Source organism: Penicillium nucicola, assembly GCF_028828085.1.
Source record: "Penicillium nucicola strain IBT 29836 chromosome Unknown utg000002l, whole genome shotgun sequence".
Lineage (NCBI taxonomy): Eukaryota > Fungi > Ascomycota > Eurotiomycetes > Eurotiales > Aspergillaceae > Penicillium > Penicillium nucicola.
In genome coordinates this window covers 200,476-223,680 of record NW_026643126.1, presented here as the reverse complement: position 1 = coordinate 223,680, position 23,205 = coordinate 200,476, and the positions used below count along the sequence as shown (strand labels likewise).

Here is a 23,205-nt window from a genome sequence, read left to right as displayed (position 1 = left end):
TAAAACTCGAGGTCATTTTTAAAGCTGTCAGATCCCTGAATTTCAAACCAGATCACAGGGTCGGGGCTATACCATACTTGACACCCATACAGAACTATGATCGTGGTGGAAAGAGGTTATATTGTTGAACAGACAGCCATCAACATACTAGTTTCCATTTTCCTCAACAAGAGTCCGCAGACCATTCTGTAGGTCCTTTTGCAGGTCCTCAAAAGTCTCGATGCCCACACTGACCCGCATGATATTCGCTCCAGCCGTAGGATCGGTCATGTTTCGCCATTCGATCAAACTCTCCACACCACCGAGACTTGTCGCATGCTGGAAGACACGCAACTTGCTCGGTAATCGCCGAGCCTGGAGAGGATCCTTCATGATCATCATGAAAACCGGACCAAAGCCATTCGGCATCTGATGTTCAAGCCAGTCCATATCATTCTTTTGTAGACTGGCATGTTTCAGACTTTCAACTGTGGCATTGACTTCATTCGGGGCTGGAGAGTTGACCATCTCGGACAGCCAACTCACGAGCGCCGTGCAGTTCTGACTTTGTCGGATGCAACGAATGTCTAGTGTCCGCAAACTGCGAAGACCGAGCCAGGACTCAAATCCCCCCATGATGTTCCCAAGCGCACATCGGTCCTCCCATAACTTCATAAACAGCTCTGGCTGCTGCGGAGATGTGCTGATTACACCACACATGATATCGCTGTGGCCGCCGATATACTTGGTTCCACTGTGAATGATGAGATCGGCGCCCCAGAGGAATGGTTCTTGCAATGATGGTGGCCCGAATGTGGAATCAACAACAAGATATAGTCCTTTGTCCTTGGCGATTTTAGAATATGCGGCAATGTTTCGTGCCTCGCCGGTCGGGTTCAGAGGTGTTTCAAGATGAATCACGTCTCCTTTCTCGAGTTGATCCGTCTCGTGTAATCCGACCTTTTTGACCCCCGTCAACCGCTCCTGGATCCGGAGCACATCGTGCGCACCATGATAACCACCCGTTATGGCAACCTTCTTCGGGGTGAGACAGGTCAGATAAGCGTGGATAGCAGCGAGTCCTGTTGCATATGTCAAACATTCTCCTTTAAGTATTGTCGACAGCACAAGCTCCAATCGGGAACTAGTTGGCCGTGCGACTCTAGCATATACGTGCTTTGTTTTCTAAGACATCAGCCTGGTCAGACTTGCTTTTACGCTGAAGAGGTCAAGATTCGAACTCACCGATAGAGCTTGCTGGGGCTCTAGTTCATCGGGATCATACGGGTATCGGAAAGTGGTTGTTGGATGCATTGCAGGCGCCAACTCTGGCCCGGCATATCGATCGTCGATATGAATGGAATTTGTGGCAATGGAGAACTGTTTCTCCAGGTCAGAAATAGAAATCGACATGGTTCTAGAGTATCCCGCAATTCCCAAGGCTTGGATTTACTCGTCGCAACATACAGTGGGATCGGGGGAATCCGTCTACTTTATAATACGGACAGTACAACCAGACAGAATCCAGAACTGTAGGCTTACAATGACCCTCAGGTGAGTTTGTTGCTGTTTGTTGTGCGAATTGAGCTCCAGTATACAATTTCCGCTCAGCTGAGCGGAGCGGGTCTCCGCCTCGGGATCGGAGTTGCGCCGTGAGGAGATGGTTGCAATGGCCAATTTCGTCGCACAATCTTATGGATCAGCGGGATATCGAAAGGGGGCAATAATGCCATGTATTATCATCTCTCCAATAAGGCGATGGATTTGGTTGATCCAAGCAATCAGTTAAAGGTTGGCCATATATCGAATGCATTGGTCTCGATGGCAAACTTCATACCCCACGCGGGGTGTAGATCGGAGTCGGATCGTTGACAATCAAGCTGGCATTTTCTCTATGAATATGCGATCACCTGATCGGTTGGCTCTTGTGCTTTTATGTCAAAATTGGTGCTGTGGACGTCTTTCAATCTGGACGTAGCGGAAAAAATACAATGACAGCCAAGCGCAAGTCACGGCAAATGGACGAAGATATTGAGATCAAGTCAGCTTTTGAGACTGGTATCTGCCTGAGTATGATTTAACCAGAAACAGGAAACTGCGCAACCGAACATCTCAACAGGCTTTTCGTCGTCGACAGTCGGACTATATAAAACAGCTCGAGCGGAAAGCCAAGGCCTGCAAATCGGACAACGAGCGCATTATCGAGCTCGAAGAAGAAAACACCTCGCTGCGGGAAAGCTTGATCCAATGCCATACAAAATTAGAGAGTCTGCGCACGACAATATGCACTCTTAGTGACGGTCTTGCTCGCACTTTGGATGACCCTGTAAGACCTTGTTGCAGCCTCTCCCGAGCGATATATGCCGTGCTTATTATGTTTTTTTAGCACAGAATTACGAAAACGACACCGAAAAGCAGGCAGATAAGTAATTTACGAGAGAAAAAGTCTTCTCATGAGCTCTTGCACATTTCTACGAATAATGAAATTGCGAACCCTGGGGAAAAGGTGCAAGATATATCATTAGACATTCCCCAGTTGTTCAGCAGTGACAAATCAAACACTCTGAATACTCCCGTCGACATCGATATCACCGCTGAATCTAACACCTCTGAATTCGCTTGTTCTGGATTAGTTCAAGAGCAAGAGCCGACCATGAAGGCTCCCTTATCAAATATTTGGCCTCACGAGTACCAGATGGAACCAGCTTGGTATGTTGACTGTTCAGCTGCCAATGATGCGATCAGCCAACAACTGAAGATTGAGTGGAGTCCGTCCAATACGCCCTTTTCTGAGGAGGTTGATGCTTTGAGGAGCATTCTCAAAGCAAAATGGGATGGGATGGAGCGGGACCCCGAATGTTATTCCCATCTATAAGCAGCAAGATGCCATCGCAGAGGCTTGTCGATATTGTTTGTTCCACGAGCGGTTACCAGCAGGGCACCGTGGATAACTAAGATCCTACTCAGATCATTGAACCGGATCCAGCGATATGTTACTATTTGAGACAAGACCCTGTGCGATGAAACCACGGGACTCTACTTCTGCCGACTACGCTGCATGATTTCGAGATCATCCGACCCAAACTAAATATTTCAACTCTCACATCATTTCAGGCTAGTCAAAGCATTCTCCGAAATCAAATGCCCCTCTATTCGAAACAGAAACTAGAGCGTGACTTGATCAAGTAACAGACGCATATAACTTAACAATTTGCCAACTCCTCAGGTATGAGAATCGACTTGGGCCACTGGAGGAATGTAAGGGCCACTGAAACGAGAACCAAATGATGATGTCGGTGTAAAATTCAACAGCTGAAAGACCAAGATGTGGATCGTCCAGAGAGCTGCCGACCTTGCAGACTGCAGATTTTCAAGCTGCACGTTTAATGATATGAACCGAGGTCAGAATCTCACGCTGGCAGATTTCGCCGGAATGTCTCTCATTGATGCAAATTCGAGATTTGGATCTTGCACGCGAGTCTCGAAGAATTTTTAATCACAAGAATCTTTTCGATATCCTCTATTGCAACGTGAATATGGTCTGGATCCAGCACCTTGAGGTTGCATCTCGACATACTCCGGACCTTGTTGCTAGAGAACAAAGTTCAGTTATGACAGCGACTTTTACTGTCGGGACAAGTTCATTTCCAAGTCTGCATTGTGATACGTGGACTGCAGAATGCATGAGCTGATCTTCAAGTTCCATCCAATCAAATCAAGTCACAAAGACAGTGGGGACTGTGCCGTCTGCTTCATGCAATGAGCATGCAAGGGGATGGGCGATCGCAAGGATCGTCTCAGCTCAATTCTCAGACGCACGAAGTAATAGTTTCCCCACACGGGTTAACCCGTGAAATGCGGATCAAAACACTCGGGAAAGGCTATATAAAGCCCCTGGTTGACGGAGTAGACATCCACCGCACTCTGAGTTCCAAGCCGCAATCATGGTCAAGTCTACTACTCTGGTCTCTGCCTTCTTCTCGCTGTTGGCTTCCACTGCCGCAGTGACGATCCCCGACACTGACTACGAGGTCATTGTTGTGGGTGGTGGCCCTGCCGGTCTCAGTGCCCTCAGTGGTGTCTCTCGTGTGCGTCGAAAGGCGTTGATGATTGACAGTGGTCACTATCGCAATGATCCCACCCGTGAGATGCACGATGTGATTGGAAATGATGGTAAGAATTGATCGGTCGAAAGTGTCATCACATAACTAATAATCGCAGGCACTCCCCCTGCCAACTTCCGAAAGCTTGCCCGTGAGCAGATCCTGAAGTATGACACTGCCACCATTGAAGATGAGACTGTGGATTCCATCGATCCCATCAAGGGAGACTTCACCTCCTTCAATGTCAAGATCTCCAACGGAACAACCTATACTGCGCGTAAGATTGTTCTCGGAACTGGTGTCTATGACGTCCTCCCCGATACTCCTGGTCTGAAAGAGGGCTTCGGAAAGGGAATCTGGTGGTGCCCCTGGTGTGATGGCTATGAGCACCGTGACCAGCCTCTCGGCATGATCGGTGATATCAGCGAGCAGCTCTCCAACGTCCTCGAGGTGCACACTCTGTACAGCGACATGATTGCCTTTGTCAACGGCACCCAAACCCCCGAAGGCGAGGCCAAGGCTACTGCCAAGGTTGCCGACTGGAAGGAGCAGCTCGCGGCCTGGGGCACCAAGATTGACAACCGCACCATTGCCTCTATTGAGCGTCTCCAGGACGGTGGTCAGAACCGCAGTGAGACCGAGCACGCCCAATACGATAAGTTCCGTGTCCATTTCACTACTGGCGAGCCTGTCGAGCGTAGTGCTTTCATCATCAACGTCCCCACAGATCAGTACTCGTCATTGCCTGCCAAGATGAGTCTGGACATGGACGGCAAAAAGATCAATGTCACCAGCGCCATGCGCACCAGCGAGAGCGGCGTCTTTGCTGTTGGTGACGCCAACAGTGATGGCAGCACCAACGTGCCTCACGCTATGTTCAGTGGCAAAAAGGCTGCTGTCTACCTCCACGGTAAGTTTCGATTCTACACACTCGAGTTTCTCTTTCTAACAGACCTGGTTTTAGTTGAACTTTCTCGCGAAGAGTCCAAGTCCAAGGTTTCCAAGCGTGAAGGTCTTTCTCGCCGTGAGCTTGAGAAGGAGGCTGACCGTGCCATTGGTGAGAACCTTGAGAAAGAGTGGCAGCGTGCTATGCGCATGTAATCATTTCCCGACCCTGTTAAGATTCATGCCACTTTGATCTGATGAAAATCTGAGAGACATGGATGTCTCGGCTTTCAAGCCTTTTATTCGCCCGCTATTTCTAGCCGTCCCCTTCTGGGACTTATTTAATCTGCCTTGCTCTCATCGAGCATATTCGGCTTCAATCTCCTTCTTCTCTCCCTATTCATAGATCACCAGTAGACGGCTAGTTGTGGGTCGGCGCCTCGGCCCGTAACTGGTGCAGCCGAACATTCTTATCCTTTGTGTCGGTTCTACGGCACTTGGTTTCCGTTGGGCATTCTTCAGACACGTCCATTGGGACAGGAATGTTCGGGTTATGCAAGGTGAAGTGGAATGTGATCACTTCCGAGCAAGCAAAGGTCGAAGAGGCTCTGAGCTTCATTACGGAGCTCGCGAGCTCCGGTATTGTCTTATTCACGACCGGTGACTGTGAAGATCGTAGAGTCATTCCAGTTCCGCTTCAGGATAGAATCATCTTGTGAGGGAGGGTCCTCTGTTGGTCGCCAATACAGGAGTTCTTCTTCTGCTATATGCTCTTGGGAGATCGCGATAGGATGTGCGATCGTCTTGATGGTGTTGGGAATCCATGTGTGATGTATACGTATCAACACACTAGACTATGTGACTGAGACCGAGACTCATTGAGCAGACTGGATGAACCGACACTGATCCTCCGGTCGAAGAGGAAGAAGCAGAGATTTGATGGCTGTCGGAGTATCACAGCGGAATCCGGGCAAACCCCTCCTTCCCCTCCCGATAAGCAACTTGGCTTCTTTCTTCTTCCTTTTCACCTCCTCACGGCTGTTTTGGACCATTGAACAATTCTATTTGGGCGTCATGGATCTCTATCTTTTGTGGGTAGCTGGTCAAGAGCAGGAAGGACACGCAGACATGTGGGTAGACAGAGAGCTGTTGACACGGACCAGAGACTGACCAGAACATAGTATTCCCATCGAAGACCCAGCAACGGGAGAAATATTTGCACAGTGAGACTAGATCCTCGAACAACGGACAACAGAATCTAAGAAATCAAAGTTGCCATTCTGCCTCGCCGGAGGATATAGAAACCGCCATCTCAGCCGCCCACGCCGTGTACAAGTCGGGTATTTGGTCGCGAGCCAGTCGTCATCATCGTGCAGATGTACTCGAGAAATGTGCAACACTTCTCTCCGATGCTCTCCCCGAACTGATAGCCCTCGAATCGAAACAAACCGGTCGAGTGATTCGAGAGATGAATGCGCAGGTTCCGTCGTTAACAAGATGGTTCAAATACTATGCGTCGCTGCTACGGGTGGAAGAACGATCGGTTCTTCCTACTATGGGCAAATTGCATAACTTTGTCGATCGCGTGCCGCTGGGCGTTGTTGTTCAGATTACTCCGTTCAATCATCCGCTGTTGATTGCTGTAAAGAAATTGGCTCCTGCGCTTGCGGCTGGTAATAGTGTTGTGATTAAGCCGAGTGAGCTCACACCGTTGACTACTTTGTTGCTGGCGAAGATCCTGGGTAAGGCGGGTATTCCTAATGGAGTTTTAAGCGTCCTACCTGGATATGGTGCCATTACTGGCAAAGCGCTTGTGGAACATCCCCTGGTTAGAAAGGTTGATGTAACTGGGGGTACTGAATCTGGGAAGGCAATTGGAAAGATTGTAGGAGGAAACTTGGCCAAATATACCGCAGAGTTAGGCGGCAAGGCGCCTCTGATCGTGTTCAAGGATGCCAACATTGATGCTGCGGTCAACGGAATTGCGTTTGGAAGTTTTATCGCCAGTGGACAGACTTGCGTCGCTAGCACCAGAATCATCGTGGAGAACACCGTCATGGAAGAAGTGCTACAGAAACTCACCGCGAAGATCGAGGGAATCACGCGACGCATCGGGTCTCCAATCAACCCAGAATCAATGATGGGGCCTCTCGTCTCTGAAAAGCAATTGCGACATGTCGAAGATCTAGTCGAAAAGGCTCTCAGCGGAGGAAACGCGATCCCCCTTGCCGGCGCAAATCGCATGGCTGGTCGCAGTTCTCTGGACGAATTCAATTTCGACCGCGGGTATTTCTACCAGCCGACCTTATTAGTATCCCAAAGCAAGGAGAATAACAGCATCGTGAAGACCTCTATCTGGCGCGAAGAAGCCTTTGGTCCAGTCATTGTCGTGGCTGGGTTTGACACTGAAGCCCAAGCCATCGCTCTTGCGAATGACACCGAGTTTGGACTGGGGGCTGGCATATGGACAACCAACCTCTCTCAATCGTTCCGAGTGTCAGACCAGATCAACGCTGGCATCACTTGGGTCAATACCCATCATCGCAATGACCCTAGCAGCCCCTGGGGAGGAGCAACCAGTGCAAGTGGGGTTGGGAGTGAGAATGGCATTGAGGCATATCAGGCGTATACAACCACCAAAAGTGTCATCATCAATTATGCAGAGCCAGAGGAGTCTTTGGCTCTGGATGACTGGTTTGGAGATGGATCACAGAAGGTCCGATATGGCTGATTTCAGAAACAACATAGAACATTCTCTCTATATAAGTTCAGCCAGTTGAAGTAAAAGTTAAGCCAGAGTTGCAGCTCCAAATGCGATCGACTGTTATACTTCAGGGAATGTATGATGTCATTCCCGCAAGGTGGGCCTGCCTTGCTTTTTCACGAACCCGATCTGCTTGATCTGCTTGATCTGCTTAATTTACTTGATTTGCGTATCTTGGACCTTTTGTACTTCATTTGTGAATCGAAGAATTCATACCTATTCATCAAGATGTCGTCTCTGTGGGGTCGCAAAGACCCAGGGAGCGAAGGACTCTCTAATCAAGATGGAGAACACCAAGATGCGCCAGAGAGAGCCCAAGAGCCTACCGAGCGAACAAGACTTCTCCCTGAACATAATGAGGGATATTTGAGTCCTGACGATCCAGCAGTAAGTCTCATCTATCCAGAGCAAAAAAGAAATAGTAATCAATATGCCAACCGCCGAAACAGGTATCGCCGTACAATCTATGGAGTGTCCGCGCTCTGCGCGCCCTCTCAGTCCTAGCATTAGGACTCAGTTTCGTCTGGTGGACTTTCCTGTTAGTATCTATCTTTGTCAGTCCCCCTATGATCCATCCGCGAGGATCGGGCTTCTTCGCGTTTTCATACACCACCCTCGCGACTGGATATCTAGTCCTGGGACTGCTTTTCTTTGCGGTACCCTCCAAGCCGATGACCATCTGGGGTATCTTTATTGCTGTACTCCTTCTAGTGAACATGTTTATCATACTGGGCGTGGCGCAGATCCGCCTGGAAGAAGGCTGGGTCGGGATTGCCTCGGTCGTTTGGGTCGCTGTCATCTCTCTTTGGCAGGTTCTTTTGAATCGGATCGTTGCCTGGGGGAAGAAAGAAGAGGAGGAACGTCTGACTGGTCGGGAGGAGACTCGTCGCTCAATTTTGGAGTGGACGGCTGTCGTTGCTGAGACGGTCCTCCTTGCTATCATGGCCATCGCTGTCGTCTTGTTCACGTCGACACTTATTATTCGTGCTCGCGACGTTTCCCTTTCTCCACCAGGTGAGCGTTATCTAGTTCATGGCGATTCATACCAAGTACATCTTGCCTGTGTTGGAAACAAGACTACCGATCACGACTTGCCGACAATCCTCCTTGAAGGTGGCACTGGCCCCGTCGAACATACACTGCAGCCATTTATCGATGACCTATACCGCCGGGGCTCTATTGACCGGTACTGCTACTGGGATAGACCAGGGTTCGGCTGGTCAGATAACGCCCCATCCCCACATTCAGCAGGGATGGCGGCAGATGTGCTAGCAGAGGCGCTGGCTCTCGCCGACGAGACTGGTCCCTGGGTGGTCGTTTCGGCAGGCGTTGGAAGCCTCTATTCCAGACTCTTTGCGAGTCGCAACCTTCTTGAAGTGCGTGGTATTTTCATGATTGATCCGCTTCACGAGGACTACCTGGACGAACTCGGCAAGCCAGGCAAGGGCTTTGTGCTCTGGTTCCGTGGTGTTCTGTCCCCACTCGGACTAGACCGACTTGCTGGGGCATTGATTCGGGGCCGCACACGCCTGGATCGCATTGCTGGCCGTTCGGCATATCAGACTGGAAAGTTCATTAAGGCGAAGCTACAAGAGAGTCTCGTTGCAGTTACTATGACTGCCGCTGAGGTGCAGTCTGCCCGTCATGTCCAGATGGGCCATGCTCCGGTTGTCGTTGTCAGTTCTGGCCAAGAGGTCCGCAAAGATTCCCGTTGGGCAGATCGCCAAGAGGATCTGTCTCATATCACGGATAATCTTCATTCCTGGGACGTGGTCTCCGATGCGCCACACGATGTATGGATGACTGGCGAAGGGCGGACGGTGATTGAGAAACGGCTCAAGGAGCTTATTGAAGCAGGCCAGGCAATTGGCCAATGAGCCATTGATTTTGATCGGAGTTAGGCGGGAAAGTTTGGGAAACTGGTTTAATTTAGTCCATACTTCAGAATGAACTTGTACGAATTGAGAGATCGGCGTCAACCATGGAACGTTTCGGCTCACCCATGGATGCCATGGCCCGATTCGTGCAGATCTGGAGCGTTTTTGGATGTATAAGGCTGTGTATTGCCCGATTTGTCCACTGTACGTCATGTCCAATAGGACCCGAATAACACTTCTATAAGAGGGCTTCAACCACCGATGGACCACTGTTCTATTAGGATCCTGACACTGATAGTTTCACTCCATACTTTCTGCGTCCCCATGAACGACACCCCAGTCATCAGCTACAGCGCACTTGCTCCTGGTGCTTCACGATCTGGGGGATTGGAAGCAGTCGCTGATCGAGCTCGAGCACGGATGAAGCGACAAGCCTCGGAACGAGAATCCAACGATGATTTTGACGAGATAACCTCGTTTGAGCACCAGGTCAACAAATATGAATCTAATGAGGCACTCGCCCCGAAGTCGACCGAGGCCAAAGCAGAGGCATTGCTGACAGAGGCTGATTTGATCAAATCTGAGAAACCAGGCTTCTGGAATGCAGTGAAGAGAAGGATGAGTCGAGGTGACCATAAGTCATAGGCAAGTTGTGAGTGCAAGTTGTTTGTTGCGTAGAGTATTCTATTGACGAGAGAAATAGGCTTGAAAAATCCGGTGTTATCATTTCAATGCTCAAGACTGCATAAAAAATACTGCGCTTTGCATCGCAAACAATTACTGGTAGTCCTATGAATGTAGATACAATGCAGGTCATTGGATCTCAATGCAGTAAAATTAAGCCTACTCCTAGGCCATATAACCCTCGCCCAATCCAGTTAAACTCCACCGCAGACGTGGGGATCATTGGTACACTGAGGCGAAATTGAGGTGAAATTTCCTCCACTTCACAGTTCCCAGATAACACGATGGGAAGACGATCGAATGGAGGGGGACTAATGAAAAACCGAGCGGTCATAAGACGAAGTGAAATCACTCTAGACTAGCTCCCTTAAACCTCTTAGCAAGCTGTTCACCATCCGCAGTAGGAGTATTGGAGCGTGATGTATGGGAAGAAGGGGGGTTGCGACGTCCTCGGGGTTGGGGATCCGGGCGAGAAGACTCAACCGCGGTGGGCCAGGGGCGCTTAGGGGGGCGCTCACCACTCTCCTCAAGGATAGTCATCAACGTCGCCCATCCTGAGGTATTCAACAGTTGCATTCCTTCGGCCGGTGATTGTGTTTTCGAGACACGGCAGAGGAGGGATTCCTCGTCCTGTGAAATTCGGTTAGTATCTGAGGTTGAGTCGCGCAAGGAAGGGAACAGACCTTGTTGAAGGTGCTGAGTCCGTGCAAGAAGCAGAGCAGGTGGAAGTCAGATACCCCTTGGATGGCCTTTTGGGGGTCTCCAAGCATAAGTTTCTGAGCAACATGTCGTAGCTCTTGGCTTTCGCCGATGATTTCGCGGTTTTCGATGGGGAAGCGACTGTTGGTGAACAATGGGGATGACTCTGTGGGGAATCCATGAGTCAGAGTAACTAAAAGGAAGTCCACTGGGAAGCTTGGCGAGGCGTTCTCTTGAACACTGGCACCGTACTCGTTAATACGGCGATAGAAAACCTCGGGGATATATCGAGTTCTGGCGCCAACATCCTCGTCGGTCTCGGATTGTACCAGCATCACAGACGGGTCAGCGGAGGGCTCAATGATATCTCCACGAACCATCTCGACCGCAGAAACAGAGGCTTGGTAGGAGCTGATGCTAATAGCACCTGTTTCATCACCGCTGAGCACACATGTGACAAAGTCGGAACCAAAGCGTCCCGTGCGACTCCATTTGGTTGATTTGGGATTTTGTGCCTGAAGGCGTGCGGCAAAGGCAATTTCCAGCGATGACAGGAAGTATGAGTCGATGTGGCGCTTGCATACCACCGAACCGTCTCCTTGGCCGCCATCGAGAAGATCAGTAAATATAACACCAACCTTTTGCAATCCGCAAAGACTGGCCACCTCATCCACTTCCTTTTCGTTGTGCCAATCGTGAAGTGTTACGCCATCGACTTCGCCCATTTGTGGGGGTTCGTAGATTGCTTGTACAACAGCCTTGACACCCAGCGGTACTTCCGTGTACTCCTCATAGGTTCCGTATAAAAAGCCGAGGCGCTGGGCACCAGATTTTCGCCAAAAGTCAAGAAGAGAATTGATGAGGTCGGGAGAGGAGAACTCTACGTGGTCGACCGTGCGAAACTCCTGGGGTTGCAGACTGATAGCACTGGGTTGACACTTTGTGCAAATACCCTCCGGCCATGGCGAATGCCCCGATGGACAATCAGTTCGCACTCGGTAGTATGGTTCATTGAGCGGTGGCATGAAGGAGGTTCCCATCTCGGGCTTATTGGTTGCAGCGTTGATCTTCCGCAGATATGAGTGGAAAGAAAGATGCTTGATCTTCTTCTCCGCCATGTATTTTGTGTCGTATGGTTCGAGCGGCATGCAGTAATCACACATGCCTCGAGGGCCATGCTTACACATTTTGTGATCCATGTTCCGCTTGATTTTGCCATCTTTCTTATCCAAAAGGTCATCTAGTGGGGATTGCTTCACCACGTCCCACGGGTTCTTGATTGTTGCGGAAGAGGATGGCTGAGGACGAATCGGAACAGTCTCTTGCTGGGGGATCGGAGCTCCATTTAATCGTCGCTCCGGAGCGGTAGGTGTGTCACCATTCGATAGTCCATTCTGTTGTGTCTGTTCCTGGTACCCAATGAAGAGCTTATCGCCATGTCTTTGGGAGCATAAGCAACTTCCGGGCAATCTCGGCAAAAATCTATACTTACTTGAGTCCGACTTGTTGAATTGAGACACCTTGTAGGCCTTCCAATTCTCTCTCTTCGCCGCCTGTGCCGATGGGTTTGTTCGAGATGACGATGGAGGAGGAATCGACGTTTGCCGGAAGCTGTTCCAGGATCTATCGCACGCAGTAAGATCAGCTCCTGCACTGAGCCATGCATTTATGAGAAGACAGCGACAACAATACCTTTTGATGGAGGGACGGGAAGAGTTCCTGCGGGCTAACTGAGAATCGGAACTGCCCATTACGGCTCTCAAACCGTAAAATAATCGGCTGTGATGCCATGACTGAGAAATCCAGGATCTCGAGAAGAGTTGATAAAGGATGGAGTCGCCGATACGGAAGAGCTCAACACGAAGCTTCCCTGGTCACGTCACAAGTCGGGCGGTGGGCCATCTGCCCATTCTCAGGGCGGTGAACAACCCCACGCTGCCAACTCTTGATCTTAGTTCCCTCGTGAGAAGTCATCGGGTTGTTGTTCATCTTGAAGTCAATTTGATTGCTATTTCTAGAAATATCTCTATGGTCACTTGGGTCCTTCTGCTATGTGACTATATTATCCCGACTATAGCTTGCCTCTGTTGGCACTTTGTACCTCAAGCTCATAATACTGCCTGAAATGATCGAGACACCCTGGATTCGCCACGGTGCTACTGATAGTTTTTGGCAATTGACCAGAAGAGATGACCTGTTTGATCAAGGTCTCAACTTTCTTGCCATTTACCGTCATGGGAATTTCTTTCACTCCAATGACGAAGCGAGGAACATGTTTACCGCTCAACCCATTACGAATTGCATCCTTCAGCTCGACTGCTAGTTGGCCTGTAAATGAGTTGCCAGACTGCATGACCACAAACAGAAAGACCACTTCATCTGAATCATGAGGTCTTCTCCGACCAACGCATAGAGTGGCAGAGATCACCGAGTTGAAAGGGGCAGACTCGGTGATTGAGTAGATATCAGAGCTTCCGAATCGAATCCCTTGTGGGTTCAGAACACCATCGCTGTAGAATGCTGTGAGTATGTGACCTACCACACGAAAACTTGACGGGGACAATCATACCTCCTGCCATGGATCTGCCAGCCCTTTGTTTGCGGGTTATAGCTAGCCCAGTCATGCTGGGCCCAGCAGTTCTCAAACTTGTCAAAATAAGTAGCCTTGTATCTTGCTCCATTTTCATCGCCCCAGAAAAAGACAGGCATGGATGGGAATGGCTTGCGACAAACAAACTCTCCATGTCTACCGGACTCTTTGATCGATTCTCCAGTGACAGGATCCGCAATATCTACATCCTGTCCCAACATCGGCAGCTGGATTTCTCCCGAATACAACGGACCAGCGGGGTCAGTCCCGATCCAAGAAGTCACCAGATCAGTGCCTCCAGTAACACTAGTCAGATGGACAGTGGGCGGGAATGCACGGTAAAACCATTGATATTGATCTTCACCAAGATGCGAGCCTCCCGTTTGAACCATACGGAGAGATGACAGATCAAACTCACTCTTTGGAACACACCCGGTCATCTCCAGTTCCTGCAGGTAGCGAGGCGAGCAACCCCAGTAAGTGACCCGATGATACTCCACGATCTTTGCCATTTCTTTCGCGCTGGGCCACAAAGGCGATCCATCGTACAGAATCAACGTTGGGCCTACTGAGAGATGGCCAATCATAATGTTCCACAATACCCACGAGGTACTGCTATATTGGAAGACGACATCTTCGGGCACGAGCGAGTTGTGCAGCACAGACGTCTTCTTGTGTTGTAGAATGACACTGTGGCTATGGACCAGACACTTTGGCTGGCCAGTAGTACCGCTCGTATAGAGGATATAGAGGGGATGAGAATAGGATACTCTTTTAAAGTCAATTGGTTCTTCTTGTAGTGACTTCGCGAGGAACGTGTCAAGGCTTGGGAAAGCCGGTTCATGAGCGCCAGTGATAGGAATTAAGAATACCTGTGGCTTGACTTTCATGGCCGTGAAGATGTTATGTATCTTGAGAACATTTGATCTCATTTTTCCCTTGTATGTTGACTCGCCATCAGCAAATAGAATCCGAGGAGTCACTTGCTGCAATCGGGATATACAGCCCTGTCATCTTGGATTAGCCCCCAAATGTGCGTATGTTTGGTGACCAACTTACTTCGTTGCCCAAATCCGGCGCAATACTAGTCCAAATGGCTCCAATGCTTGCTGTCGCCAGGAAAAGGCCCACTGACCAAACGCTTGTGGATATAATTGCAGCCACCCGGTCACCTTCCTTGATTCCAAGTTGAAGCAGAGCACTCCTCGCCTTTCGAACATTCTCCCTCAACAATCCCCACGTCCAAACCTCGCCGTTCAAGTCATGGCCCTCGCGAACTCCAACAAGCGCAGTCTTATCCAAGTCCCGGCCCGAGAGCACATTCTCAGCATAGTTGACACATGCTCCACGGAAGAACTCTGGCACAGTTTCCATAGGCGCACTATCATCAAAAGCAGATGTCATCGTCGGAGGCAAGGATGGAATAATGCCCGTATACTGATGAAGATCGAGCCAGAAATCTTGCAAATTGTCGACAGACCATTGATGCAGTTCCTGAGAGGAGCTCAGTCGCTGCTTGAACTTTTGGTTGACATGCGCTCGATAGATGTTCATCGGAATCTGATGCTGGGGCAAGGTAGGTTGCCAAATAGGCTTCATTTTCGATGATTCGGTCATGGTTCTTGGGAGATGATTTCCAATAACAGTCACCAAATGTGAATGAGAGCAAATGCAGGCTTCGAACAGTCACATTAATAGTCCATCGGCAGTCGGCACATACCAATGCAACCCCAGATCGATCTCTCCAGACTCCCTTAACGGTACTCTTCGGCGATTGTCGGTGCATCGGTAACGGTTCTCGGCTTGTGTTGTAGATCAAGATCAATCCCCGCACGGGGGAGACGAACAGATGTGAGAGATGAAGTATAAAATTGTACTTGTGGAAGCCTGTGTTCCATAAGACTGCTTCCTTTGCCTATTGTTATAGACATGACGATCTCGTTCAAGCCCTCTACTGTGGACCAGGGATTCATTCTCTCGACGCCAGCGTTGAAGAATCCAGGTGTCTCGGATGAGGCTTTTCTTCGAATCCTCCAATGTCTGTTTCTTAATGATCATTTTGACAAGTATGATACACTGACATGGTCAAATAGGGCATCTACCCCGTGAGGTCTTATCGAAGATCTTGCCTGACCTGCAAACCTTTGGATGCGAGGCAATTTCCGATGATACCAACCGTTTGATTGGAAATGCAGAGACACAGTTGCCATACATCAAGACTCGTAATGTGTGGGGAGCGCGGTATGATACCGACTACCTGATAACTAGCGATGGTTGGAAAAAGCTGGGACAATGGGGGATTAAGAACGGGTGAGATTGCTTCACACTTTTCTGCTTCATACACTGACAGTTGGTATAGTGTAGTTGGTCTCGGATATGAAGAGGAGTTTGGGCCATATCGCAGAGTCGTGCAGCATGCATAGTATGTCATCCAATGACGATGAATGGACGATACTGACAGTCCAGTAACTATATCTTTTCGGCGTCCTCTGCTGCCTATTCATGTCCTGTCTCAATGACCTCGGGGGCTGCACGTCTAGTTCGACATGAGATTCAAGATCTGCCTTCCGATCATCCATTTCATGAACTCTACGCACGTCTGATTGCTCGCAAGAACAACTGGATATCCGCGCAATGGATGACCGAGCGTCCAGGTGGCAGCGATGTGCGAAACAGCGAGACGGTCGCGGTCTATTCTCCACTGCAATCGAAGACTGGTCGCTTTGGTAACATGGAAGAAGGAGATTACCTCGTGTCGGGGTTCAAATTCTTCTGCAGCGCAACCGATTGTAATATTGTTTTGCTTCTTGCGAAGACCGAGTCCGGGGAGTTGTCCCTATTCGTGGCACCAACATCTGTCACAGTCACTGATGCCAGTGGGAAGAAGAAGCAAGTATCAAATGGAATCCGCATCCATCGTCTGAAGACCAAGATGGGCACAAAAGAGCTGCCCACAGCTGAGATTGAGCTCCAAGACGTCCGCGCCCATTTAATCGGCAAGAAAGATCGCGGCATCGCAACGATTGCCTTGCTACTGAACACGACACGCACTCATAACTTTATCACGGCTGTTTCTTGTCTGCGTCGCGCCATGGATATTGCCAAAGCCTTTGCCCTTGCTCGCAAGACCATTGATCAGCCACTGTGGACGTTCCCAATGCATTTGAATGTGCTTGCTCAGCTGGAAGTAAAGCATAGAGGCTGGCTCCAGTTAGCTTTCTTCACATCATCGCTGCTCGGATTTGTGGACAACGGGTTTCCTACGCCGCTGCCTGCACATTACAATGTTCTCGCTAGATCTCCCGCCACAGCAACAATTGTTCTGCGGGCTCTGACGTCTACATCCAAAGCCGTGATCTGCAAATCATCCACATTAGCATTCCAAGAATGCCAGGAAGCAATGGGGGGTGTTGGATATATGGGTGAGTCTTTCTACTCTACATACAATCCTTCATTCAGTTACTGACCAGTCCGCAGATGAGCCTGAAGAACCTGAGTTGAATGTGAGCCGGCTATGGCGCGACACAGCTAGCAACAGTGTCTGGGAGGGAACCACGAATGTTCTCGCCAGCGAGACAGTGAGGCACCTGACGAATCACCGCAACTTGGATGCCTTCAGTGCCTGGGTCAACGATTCTCTCGACCATATAACTGACAATAAACTAAGAACCACTCTACAGAATGTCTGGGTAGCTCTAGAGAAAAAGCTCGCAGCTGGTCAAGATAGTCGTCGCCTGGCAGGTGTTCTCGGAGTTGGTCGTCAGATAATGTTCACTCTTGCGTGGGTGATCAGTGGTGTATTGCTCGCCATGGATGCTCAACGAGATGGTGACGAGATTGCCTCTGAGGTAGCTCAAAGATGGGTCCTTGATGGCCAAGGTGTACCAGCAGAATTCGCATTTGCGGAACTTCTATATCAGCGCCCTGCAGCCCAGCCTCGGGTTACGAGTGACCAATGCCGGACTATTTGGGACTGTCGCATTGTTTGGGGAACTGACCTTCCGATGGACTCGTCGACAGGATATCGGGCTAAGATTTGATTCAAGCTATGTAAATAGGGGGTTTGAGTGGCAAATAACAAGATAGCAATCTGAAGTTCAAGATGCAAATATGGCAATGATGGAAACTATGAATTGGCTATTCTGATGGGGATGAATAATAGAACAAGAAATTAGGCAAGAGAGTGTGGCAACATTTAGATGCTTGGTTTGGTTGGATCCTGGCTTTCCTGGTTAAAGCTTTGCACTTGAATTTTGCAACGATCTATGCCCAGACGCACGATTGACCGGCAACTCAACTCCCCAGGCAATGCGGCAGTCCCACTGTAGATGCTCCTCACCCGAAGAAGCAGTGCTAGCAGCATCATGGGCTGTAACAATGTCATGGAATACCATGTCACCCACGCCACCCTCGGCACTCAGGATCCAGCGACGGGCAATCTCTGTGGTTACAGAGTCACGGTCACGTTCAGAGTCCAGTGCTAGAAGTGCTCCCGAAATGATCCACGCAAGTGTGAACATGTACCGACGCGCATCAGCGACTATCGCAGCAGGATCGTTATTTGAAAACCTAGCGCGAAGTGCAAACCAGGCAGAAGTTAAAGTATCGCGTAGAGCAGGTGTTTGAATCAAGGCCAAAGTACGATCAAACCACACTCTGAAGAGGTTCAAGTTGTCCTTCTTGAGAAGGAATCGAACCATCTCACTGGCGAGCACATTGGTAGTCCCTTCCCAGATTGAGTTCACCGTTGTATTCCGCAAAATGCGAGAGATGTTGAACTCGGGCTCATCAGCCTCGTCCATGTAACCGACTCCACCCATGGACTCCTGGCATTCGATGATGCCGAGAGTAGCCATCTTGCTTACAACGGCCTTTGCGGTGGCGGTCAAAGTACGAAAGACTACCTCGGCTTCCTTCCCAGGCTGTGGAAGATGCGCCAGTTTCGTAGAAGCCGTCGATCTGTTCTCCACAATACCGAACAAAGCGACCGTGAACCAGGATAGTGCCATGCCACCGCGATGTTTCACTTCCAAGTCCGCCAACAGTCGCAAATGCATGGGAATGAGCCAGAGAGGCTCCCCGACGGTCGTCCGGGCCTTGGCGAAGCTTTTCGTAATACTGATAGCCCGACGCCAGCCGGCGAGGGACCCGACAAAGGTATGAATGCGGGTCACATTGAGCAGGGGGGCGATGGTGACAATACCCTGGTCCAACTCCCCAACCAGATGAGCCCGCATACCCTTGAGCTCCAATTCCGCAGTTGGTAGCTCTTTTGTTCCTAATTTGTTCTTCAGACGGTGGATCCTGACTCCATTTGATACGATCTTAGAGACACCATCGGGTCCAACAACAGTTCGTCGAAGTGGTGCGAGGAATGTACTCAGATTTCCAGAGGGAGTTTTGGCCAGCAGAAGAGCCAGGTTGGCATCTGTCGCCGATGAAAAGAATTTAAATCCATCGATAAGATAGTCTCCATCACCAAGAGGATCAACACCTACATCCTTGGCTAGTGGGGAGTATGAAGCCCAGGTCTCGGTGTTCTGTACGTCACTTCCACCAGCTCTCTCGGTCATCCACTGGCCAGAAGTCCAATGATCATCGCCCTCCGAAGTCAGCCCTTGAAAGGCAGCATGAAAGGGGTGATTGGCTGGAAGCTTTCCGATTCTAGAAGATAGAATAAAAGCAGCCCCATCAGTCATACTCATTGGACACGAGTAGAGACCCGAAGAAGGAGAGTAAAGATAATTCCTATCGTCGATAGTCAGTGGCCACGGTTTCAAATATCAAGAGATAGTACTCACAGTGCATATTGAACCGTTCGTCTATCCACCCCCAAGGCTGGATCATAGCCTGCAGAAACAATTCTAATGGAACCCAGTCAGACAACAGCTTCGTAGTCTGATTTATAGTCCATACTTATTCCGAGCGCCCCATTTGCCGAGTTGTTTCCAACCATTAGTGGTCACCAATCGATCATAGTCATATCGTTTACCCCAAACATTATGACTCTTCACGTAGGGTTGATTGCGCTCAGCATCTGCACTCCACTCGCGGATCTGATCCGAGATAGCCTCGGCACCGAGCTTGGTGAAATGTGGCTCTACTGATTTTAGTGTAGTGGATGGAAGATACCCTGCAAGAGTTAATCCTACATCTTATTGTGTAGGAAAGTAAGAAAAGGAGTACCAACATGAAAGTGCCCGGTGAAGACTTGTATCCGAAGTATATGAATTTTCCAGCTTACCAGGCTCGGTGATAGAGCCGATATCTGCAGTCGCCGGCTGAGGGACCGAGGGAGACATGTTCAGGCGAGATTGTTGAGGAACTATGGAAGTGATATCGTATGGGATGTTCGCAGCCTCAAAACGCGGGGGAGGAAGCTTACTTAAACGGTTCCATGTTGGACCTCGGTTCCCCCTTGATGCTTGTGTAGACTCCGAAAAAGCGCCGAATATGCATGGAATACTGGGATTTTTCGGATATATTAGATGTATTCCTGGGCTAGAAATCCAGAATTCATTGGTCCCATCGATCCCATCGGTATTAAGTCGTCCTAGACCTCTTTGCAGGCTTGCCGGTCTACATAATGGACCATCTTCAATAGAATAATTATTTTCTCCACCTAAAACGCAGACTTTTGTTTTGCTGGGGATCGGATGGCATTCACATATCGTGGAGTGTGTTGTAACCGGTTTCGATCAGACTTCTTGGTCCACGAGCGTCAGAGCAGACATGCCAATAAAACAGTCCGCCTAGCTTCGACAAGGTCACATACTTTGCTTTCTGCTGCACGGTCTCCGGAGAATCATAGGTCACAAATCCTCCATCGGCTCCAACACAGAACGAGGCAGCAGCCTGCTTGTCGTGGCATTCTTGGGTTCCGGGCCGCGGCAAATCGCGATAATCAAAGACGCCTTCCTCTCCTCCGTGACCAGTGTATCGTTGACCCGGTCCAGTGCTACCTAAGAAAGATCGCCCATAGACTGGAACACCGAGGATCACATTTCGACGAGGTACTCCTTGGGAAACTACATAGTCCACAGCCGACTCTCCCGATACTCCAGGACCGGAGAGCTTGGCGTGATGGCCGGTTTCAGGGTCCCATGGACCAGCAAAATCATATGCCATCAGGTTCAACATATCCAAATATTTGGATGCCGCGCGAAGATCGATGTTCCGCAGAGCCCACTGACCAGCAGGAAGACAGGTAGCGAGGACGTATCGCGGGGCAGGAAGCACTTCGCGTAGGCGTGCAAGCATACGGACATAATCTTTTCCTTGTTTGGAGTCCGCCGGGTGCTCCCAGTCAACTGCACAGCAACCACATCATCAGCTAGCTCTCCAAATCACCGGCAAGTCCTCGAAGGACAACAGAGGGAGCTTACCGTCGATACCGTCAAGTCCAAACTGATCCACTAGTCCTCGCGCGGTACTCACAAACGTCTCCAGTGTAGCTTTATTGCGGGCAACTGAAGCAAAGTTCTCACTGCCTTTGCCCCCTCCACCAACCGAGAGGATGACTCTCATCTGAGAATACTGCTGCTTCAGCTGGACGAAAGCCCGCAGACATCCCTCGGTGCCGTCCACCGGCATCTGGGTATCTGCCCACTCATCACTCAACTGCACTGCATCAGCAATTATTCAACGAGGAAGCAATTCTTGACCTACATAAACCGTGCCGTCTTCTTTCACCCTGCAGGGGACCAGTTCGAGGTTAGCGCGTCAGCCAATCTCGCACACGGGGTCAGCATGATTGGCTGTTCATACCAAGCAAATGCATAGAACACATGTGATATAAACCCCAGTCTCAATGACGAGGGAGGCTCCTTTCGATAGATTCTCCAATTTGGATAGTATGCCGCATTTGTGTAAAAGGGCACCTCATAGGCACTCTCCGAGGTGGGGTTGCGATCCCGTCGACGAAACAGTGCACTGGCAGCCGAGAACATGGTGTGCTCCCCGATTGTCTGTGAATCGAAAGAAATGAAGAAGAGAATCTGTGGGGGAATGGGCTTTCCTGTTTTGGCACCTGTCACGTGGACTGTAAACAGATACGCCGTGAACCGATGCACATCTCATCTTGCCCCTTGGCGTGAATAGTCGATCAGTATTGGATACAATGTGCGGGGTGTTGCGGCAGGAGTCCCGCCTGAGATTTCCAAAGTACCCAAACGGCTGATCCTTGCATTCCTCTCGGCTCTCGTGATGCCTCATACCTCTCTACGTGCTGGTGTCTATTGTATACTGGGGGAACGCCCAGGTCTCCAAGCGCCCACGGGGAACCGGTAGACATCCGCCCCGGGTTCCCTCATCTGAACAGCGTCGTGGAATCAGGAAATCCAATTGGCTTGATCTGCATAAGCAGGAATGCACCCCGTGATACTCGCAGAGTTTTCTCAGCCGATCACCCTCGTATGCTCGACGCCTCGCGCATCCTGCGTCATGTTTGCCCCGGTGGACAGGAACGGCACATCGCTACGATTTGGCTTGGGACCCAGGTTTGCTTTTTTCTTCGATCTGTCCGAAGATCGTTGATCGTCAAATCGGTTAACGGCGGGGTTGATTGGCTGGGATTGAGCTTATTATATGAGGCTAGAGGCTAGGTAACTTATACTCTACTGTAAGCAGGGATGTTTAGATGTCTTTGGCCCCCAAGGCAATTCGCTTTTCCGCCCCTGGTCTTGGATTCCAGAGCGCTGACCTCTGCAGGCTTCTCTCATTTTACTCTTCGGTTCAACGGTGCGAACCATGCTCAAGCTATTAGCTTTTGAGCAATGGAGGCGATCCCCAATTCATGCCAGCCGGACACTGGACGCTTCTTTTTTGAAACACTAGCTCGGTCTAGAGGCGATGATCAGGAGACGATCGGCCAATATGTCCATGCTAATGTATACCACGCTTCTCCGTGGTCACTACAGCTTTGGTCGCTACAGCGTCACGGACCCTTCCTTCCGGGGAGTCATCAAAGCTTTGGCGATGAAAGATTTGGATTCCATTCTCGTGCCTCAAACACTGGATCCAGATTATTTACAATGAGAATATAATCAATGCCGGTCCCTGTCGAGAAGCTCGGTTGGCTTGGTAAGCACGAACGACGTCGAAACTCGTCCAGGCGGCAGAATTTTGGTTGCCTTTCGCCGCTGATTGAAAATCTGCCGAGGACATCCGGGATGAAGTAGGCCCTGGATGGAGAAAACAGTTTGCTCGTAGGATACGGGAAATTTGATCATTGACTTGGTCGTTTTTTCTCAGGAGTAATAGTCTTCGGACTACGTTTGATGTATCTCACAGCATTTTGAGGCTTGTTGGTTATGTCACCGGCTAGTTTCTGTGGAATAGCTCTTATAGTCTTGGAAAGAGCAGCCCTTTTACAAAACATTACAGACAGGATGATCGCTCAGAAATGCATTGGCTATGCATGGCTATACATGACTTCACAGAAAACTCCGTACGATATAAAATTGTGCATTTCATTGACGACGCAATGAAGTGGCATTGATCGGATTTGATCATTTCATCAACCTCGGTCGAGCTTCAGATTACAATATCAAGCAATTTCTGTGGAGAGTCTAACCAGCAAATAATGAGCTGCAATGATCTTGGATGTCTTAATGCGTCACGCCA

The 23,205-nt window shown here is 49.7% G+C and overlaps 10 protein-coding genes across 10 annotated transcripts; 6 read left to right on the top strand and 4 right to left on the bottom strand.

The window, feature by feature from the left end:
• Nucleotides 1-147: 147 nt before the first annotated feature.
• Nucleotides 148-1,392, bottom strand: N7511_001835 (uncharacterized protein; the record flags this gene model as incomplete). The annotated part of the gene is made up of 2 exons (XM_057124260.1): nt 148-1,164; nt 1,225-1,392. 2 exons carry the CDS (start codon nt 1,390-1,392, stop codon nt 148-150), a joined length of 1,185 nt encoding a protein of 394 aa, XP_056986419.1.
• Nucleotides 1,393-1,970: 578 nt separating this feature from the next.
• N7511_001834 (uncharacterized protein) lies at nt 1,971-2,854 on the top strand (the record flags this gene model as incomplete). The annotated part of the gene is made up of 3 exons (XM_057124259.1): nt 1,971-2,020; nt 2,071-2,305; nt 2,366-2,854. 3 exons carry the CDS (start codon nt 1,971-1,973, stop codon nt 2,852-2,854), a joined length of 774 nt encoding a protein of 257 aa, XP_056986418.1.
• Nucleotides 2,855-3,923: 1,069 nt separating this feature from the next.
• N7511_001833 (NAD(P)/FAD-dependent oxidoreductase) lies at nt 3,924-5,183 on the top strand (the record flags this gene model as incomplete). The annotated part of the gene is made up of 2 exons (XM_057124258.1): nt 3,924-4,152; nt 4,201-5,183. 2 exons carry the CDS (start codon nt 3,924-3,926, stop codon nt 5,181-5,183), a joined length of 1,212 nt encoding a protein of 403 aa, XP_056986417.1.
• An 858-nt stretch (nt 5,184-6,041) lies between these two features.
• On the top strand, nt 6,042-7,698 carry N7511_001832 (uncharacterized protein; the record flags this gene model as incomplete). Its single annotated transcript, XM_057124257.1, has 3 exons — nt 6,042-6,097; nt 6,149-6,190; nt 6,240-7,698. The coding sequence occupies 3 exons, from the start codon at nt 6,042-6,044 to the stop codon at nt 7,696-7,698; spliced, it is 1,557 nt and encodes a 518-aa protein (XP_056986416.1).
• Nucleotides 7,699-7,959: 261 nt separating this feature from the next.
• On the top strand, nt 7,960-9,608 carry N7511_001831 (DUF2417 domain-containing alpha/beta hydrolase; the record flags this gene model as incomplete). The annotated part of the gene is made up of 2 exons (XM_057124256.1): nt 7,960-8,118; nt 8,181-9,608. The coding sequence occupies 2 exons, from the start codon at nt 7,960-7,962 to the stop codon at nt 9,606-9,608; spliced, it is 1,587 nt and encodes a 528-aa protein (XP_056986415.1).
• A 324-nt stretch (nt 9,609-9,932) lies between these two features.
• On the top strand, nt 9,933-10,253 carry N7511_001830 (uncharacterized protein; the record flags this gene model as incomplete). The annotated part of the gene is made up of 1 exon (XM_057124255.1): nt 9,933-10,253. The coding sequence occupies one exon, from the start codon at nt 9,933-9,935 to the stop codon at nt 10,251-10,253; it is 321 nt and encodes a 106-aa protein (XP_056986414.1).
• A 387-nt stretch (nt 10,254-10,640) lies between these two features.
• Nucleotides 10,641-12,782, bottom strand: npl4 (nuclear protein localization protein 4; the record flags this gene model as incomplete). Its single annotated transcript, XM_057124254.1, has 4 exons — nt 10,641-10,922; nt 10,976-12,431; nt 12,484-12,614; nt 12,684-12,782. The coding sequence occupies 4 exons, from the start codon at nt 12,780-12,782 to the stop codon at nt 10,641-10,643; spliced, it is 1,968 nt and encodes a 655-aa protein (XP_056986413.1).
• Nucleotides 12,783-13,062: 280 nt separating this feature from the next.
• N7511_001828 (uncharacterized protein) lies at nt 13,063-15,198 on the bottom strand (the record flags this gene model as incomplete). The annotated part of the gene is made up of 3 exons (XM_057124253.1): nt 13,063-13,501; nt 13,561-14,567; nt 14,641-15,198. The coding sequence occupies 3 exons, from the start codon at nt 15,196-15,198 to the stop codon at nt 13,063-13,065; spliced, it is 2,004 nt and encodes a 667-aa protein (XP_056986412.1).
• Nucleotides 15,199-15,510: 312 nt separating this feature from the next.
• N7511_001827 (uncharacterized protein) lies at nt 15,511-17,621 on the top strand (the record flags this gene model as incomplete). The annotated part of the gene is made up of 5 exons (XM_057124252.1): nt 15,511-15,619; nt 15,675-15,891; nt 15,941-16,003; nt 16,048-17,003; nt 17,059-17,621. The coding sequence occupies 5 exons, from the start codon at nt 15,511-15,513 to the stop codon at nt 17,619-17,621; spliced, it is 1,908 nt and encodes a 635-aa protein (XP_056986411.1).
• Nucleotides 17,622-17,813: 192 nt separating this feature from the next.
• On the bottom strand, nt 17,814-21,530 carry N7511_001826 (uncharacterized protein; the record flags this gene model as incomplete). Its single annotated transcript, XM_057124251.1, has 8 exons — nt 17,814-19,329; nt 19,383-19,445; nt 19,498-19,681; nt 19,826-19,965; nt 20,357-20,891; nt 20,967-21,201; nt 21,250-21,274; nt 21,349-21,530. The coding sequence occupies 8 exons, from the start codon at nt 21,528-21,530 to the stop codon at nt 17,814-17,816; spliced, it is 2,880 nt and encodes a 959-aa protein (XP_056986410.1).
• Nucleotides 21,531-23,205: the final 1,675 nt, after the last annotated feature.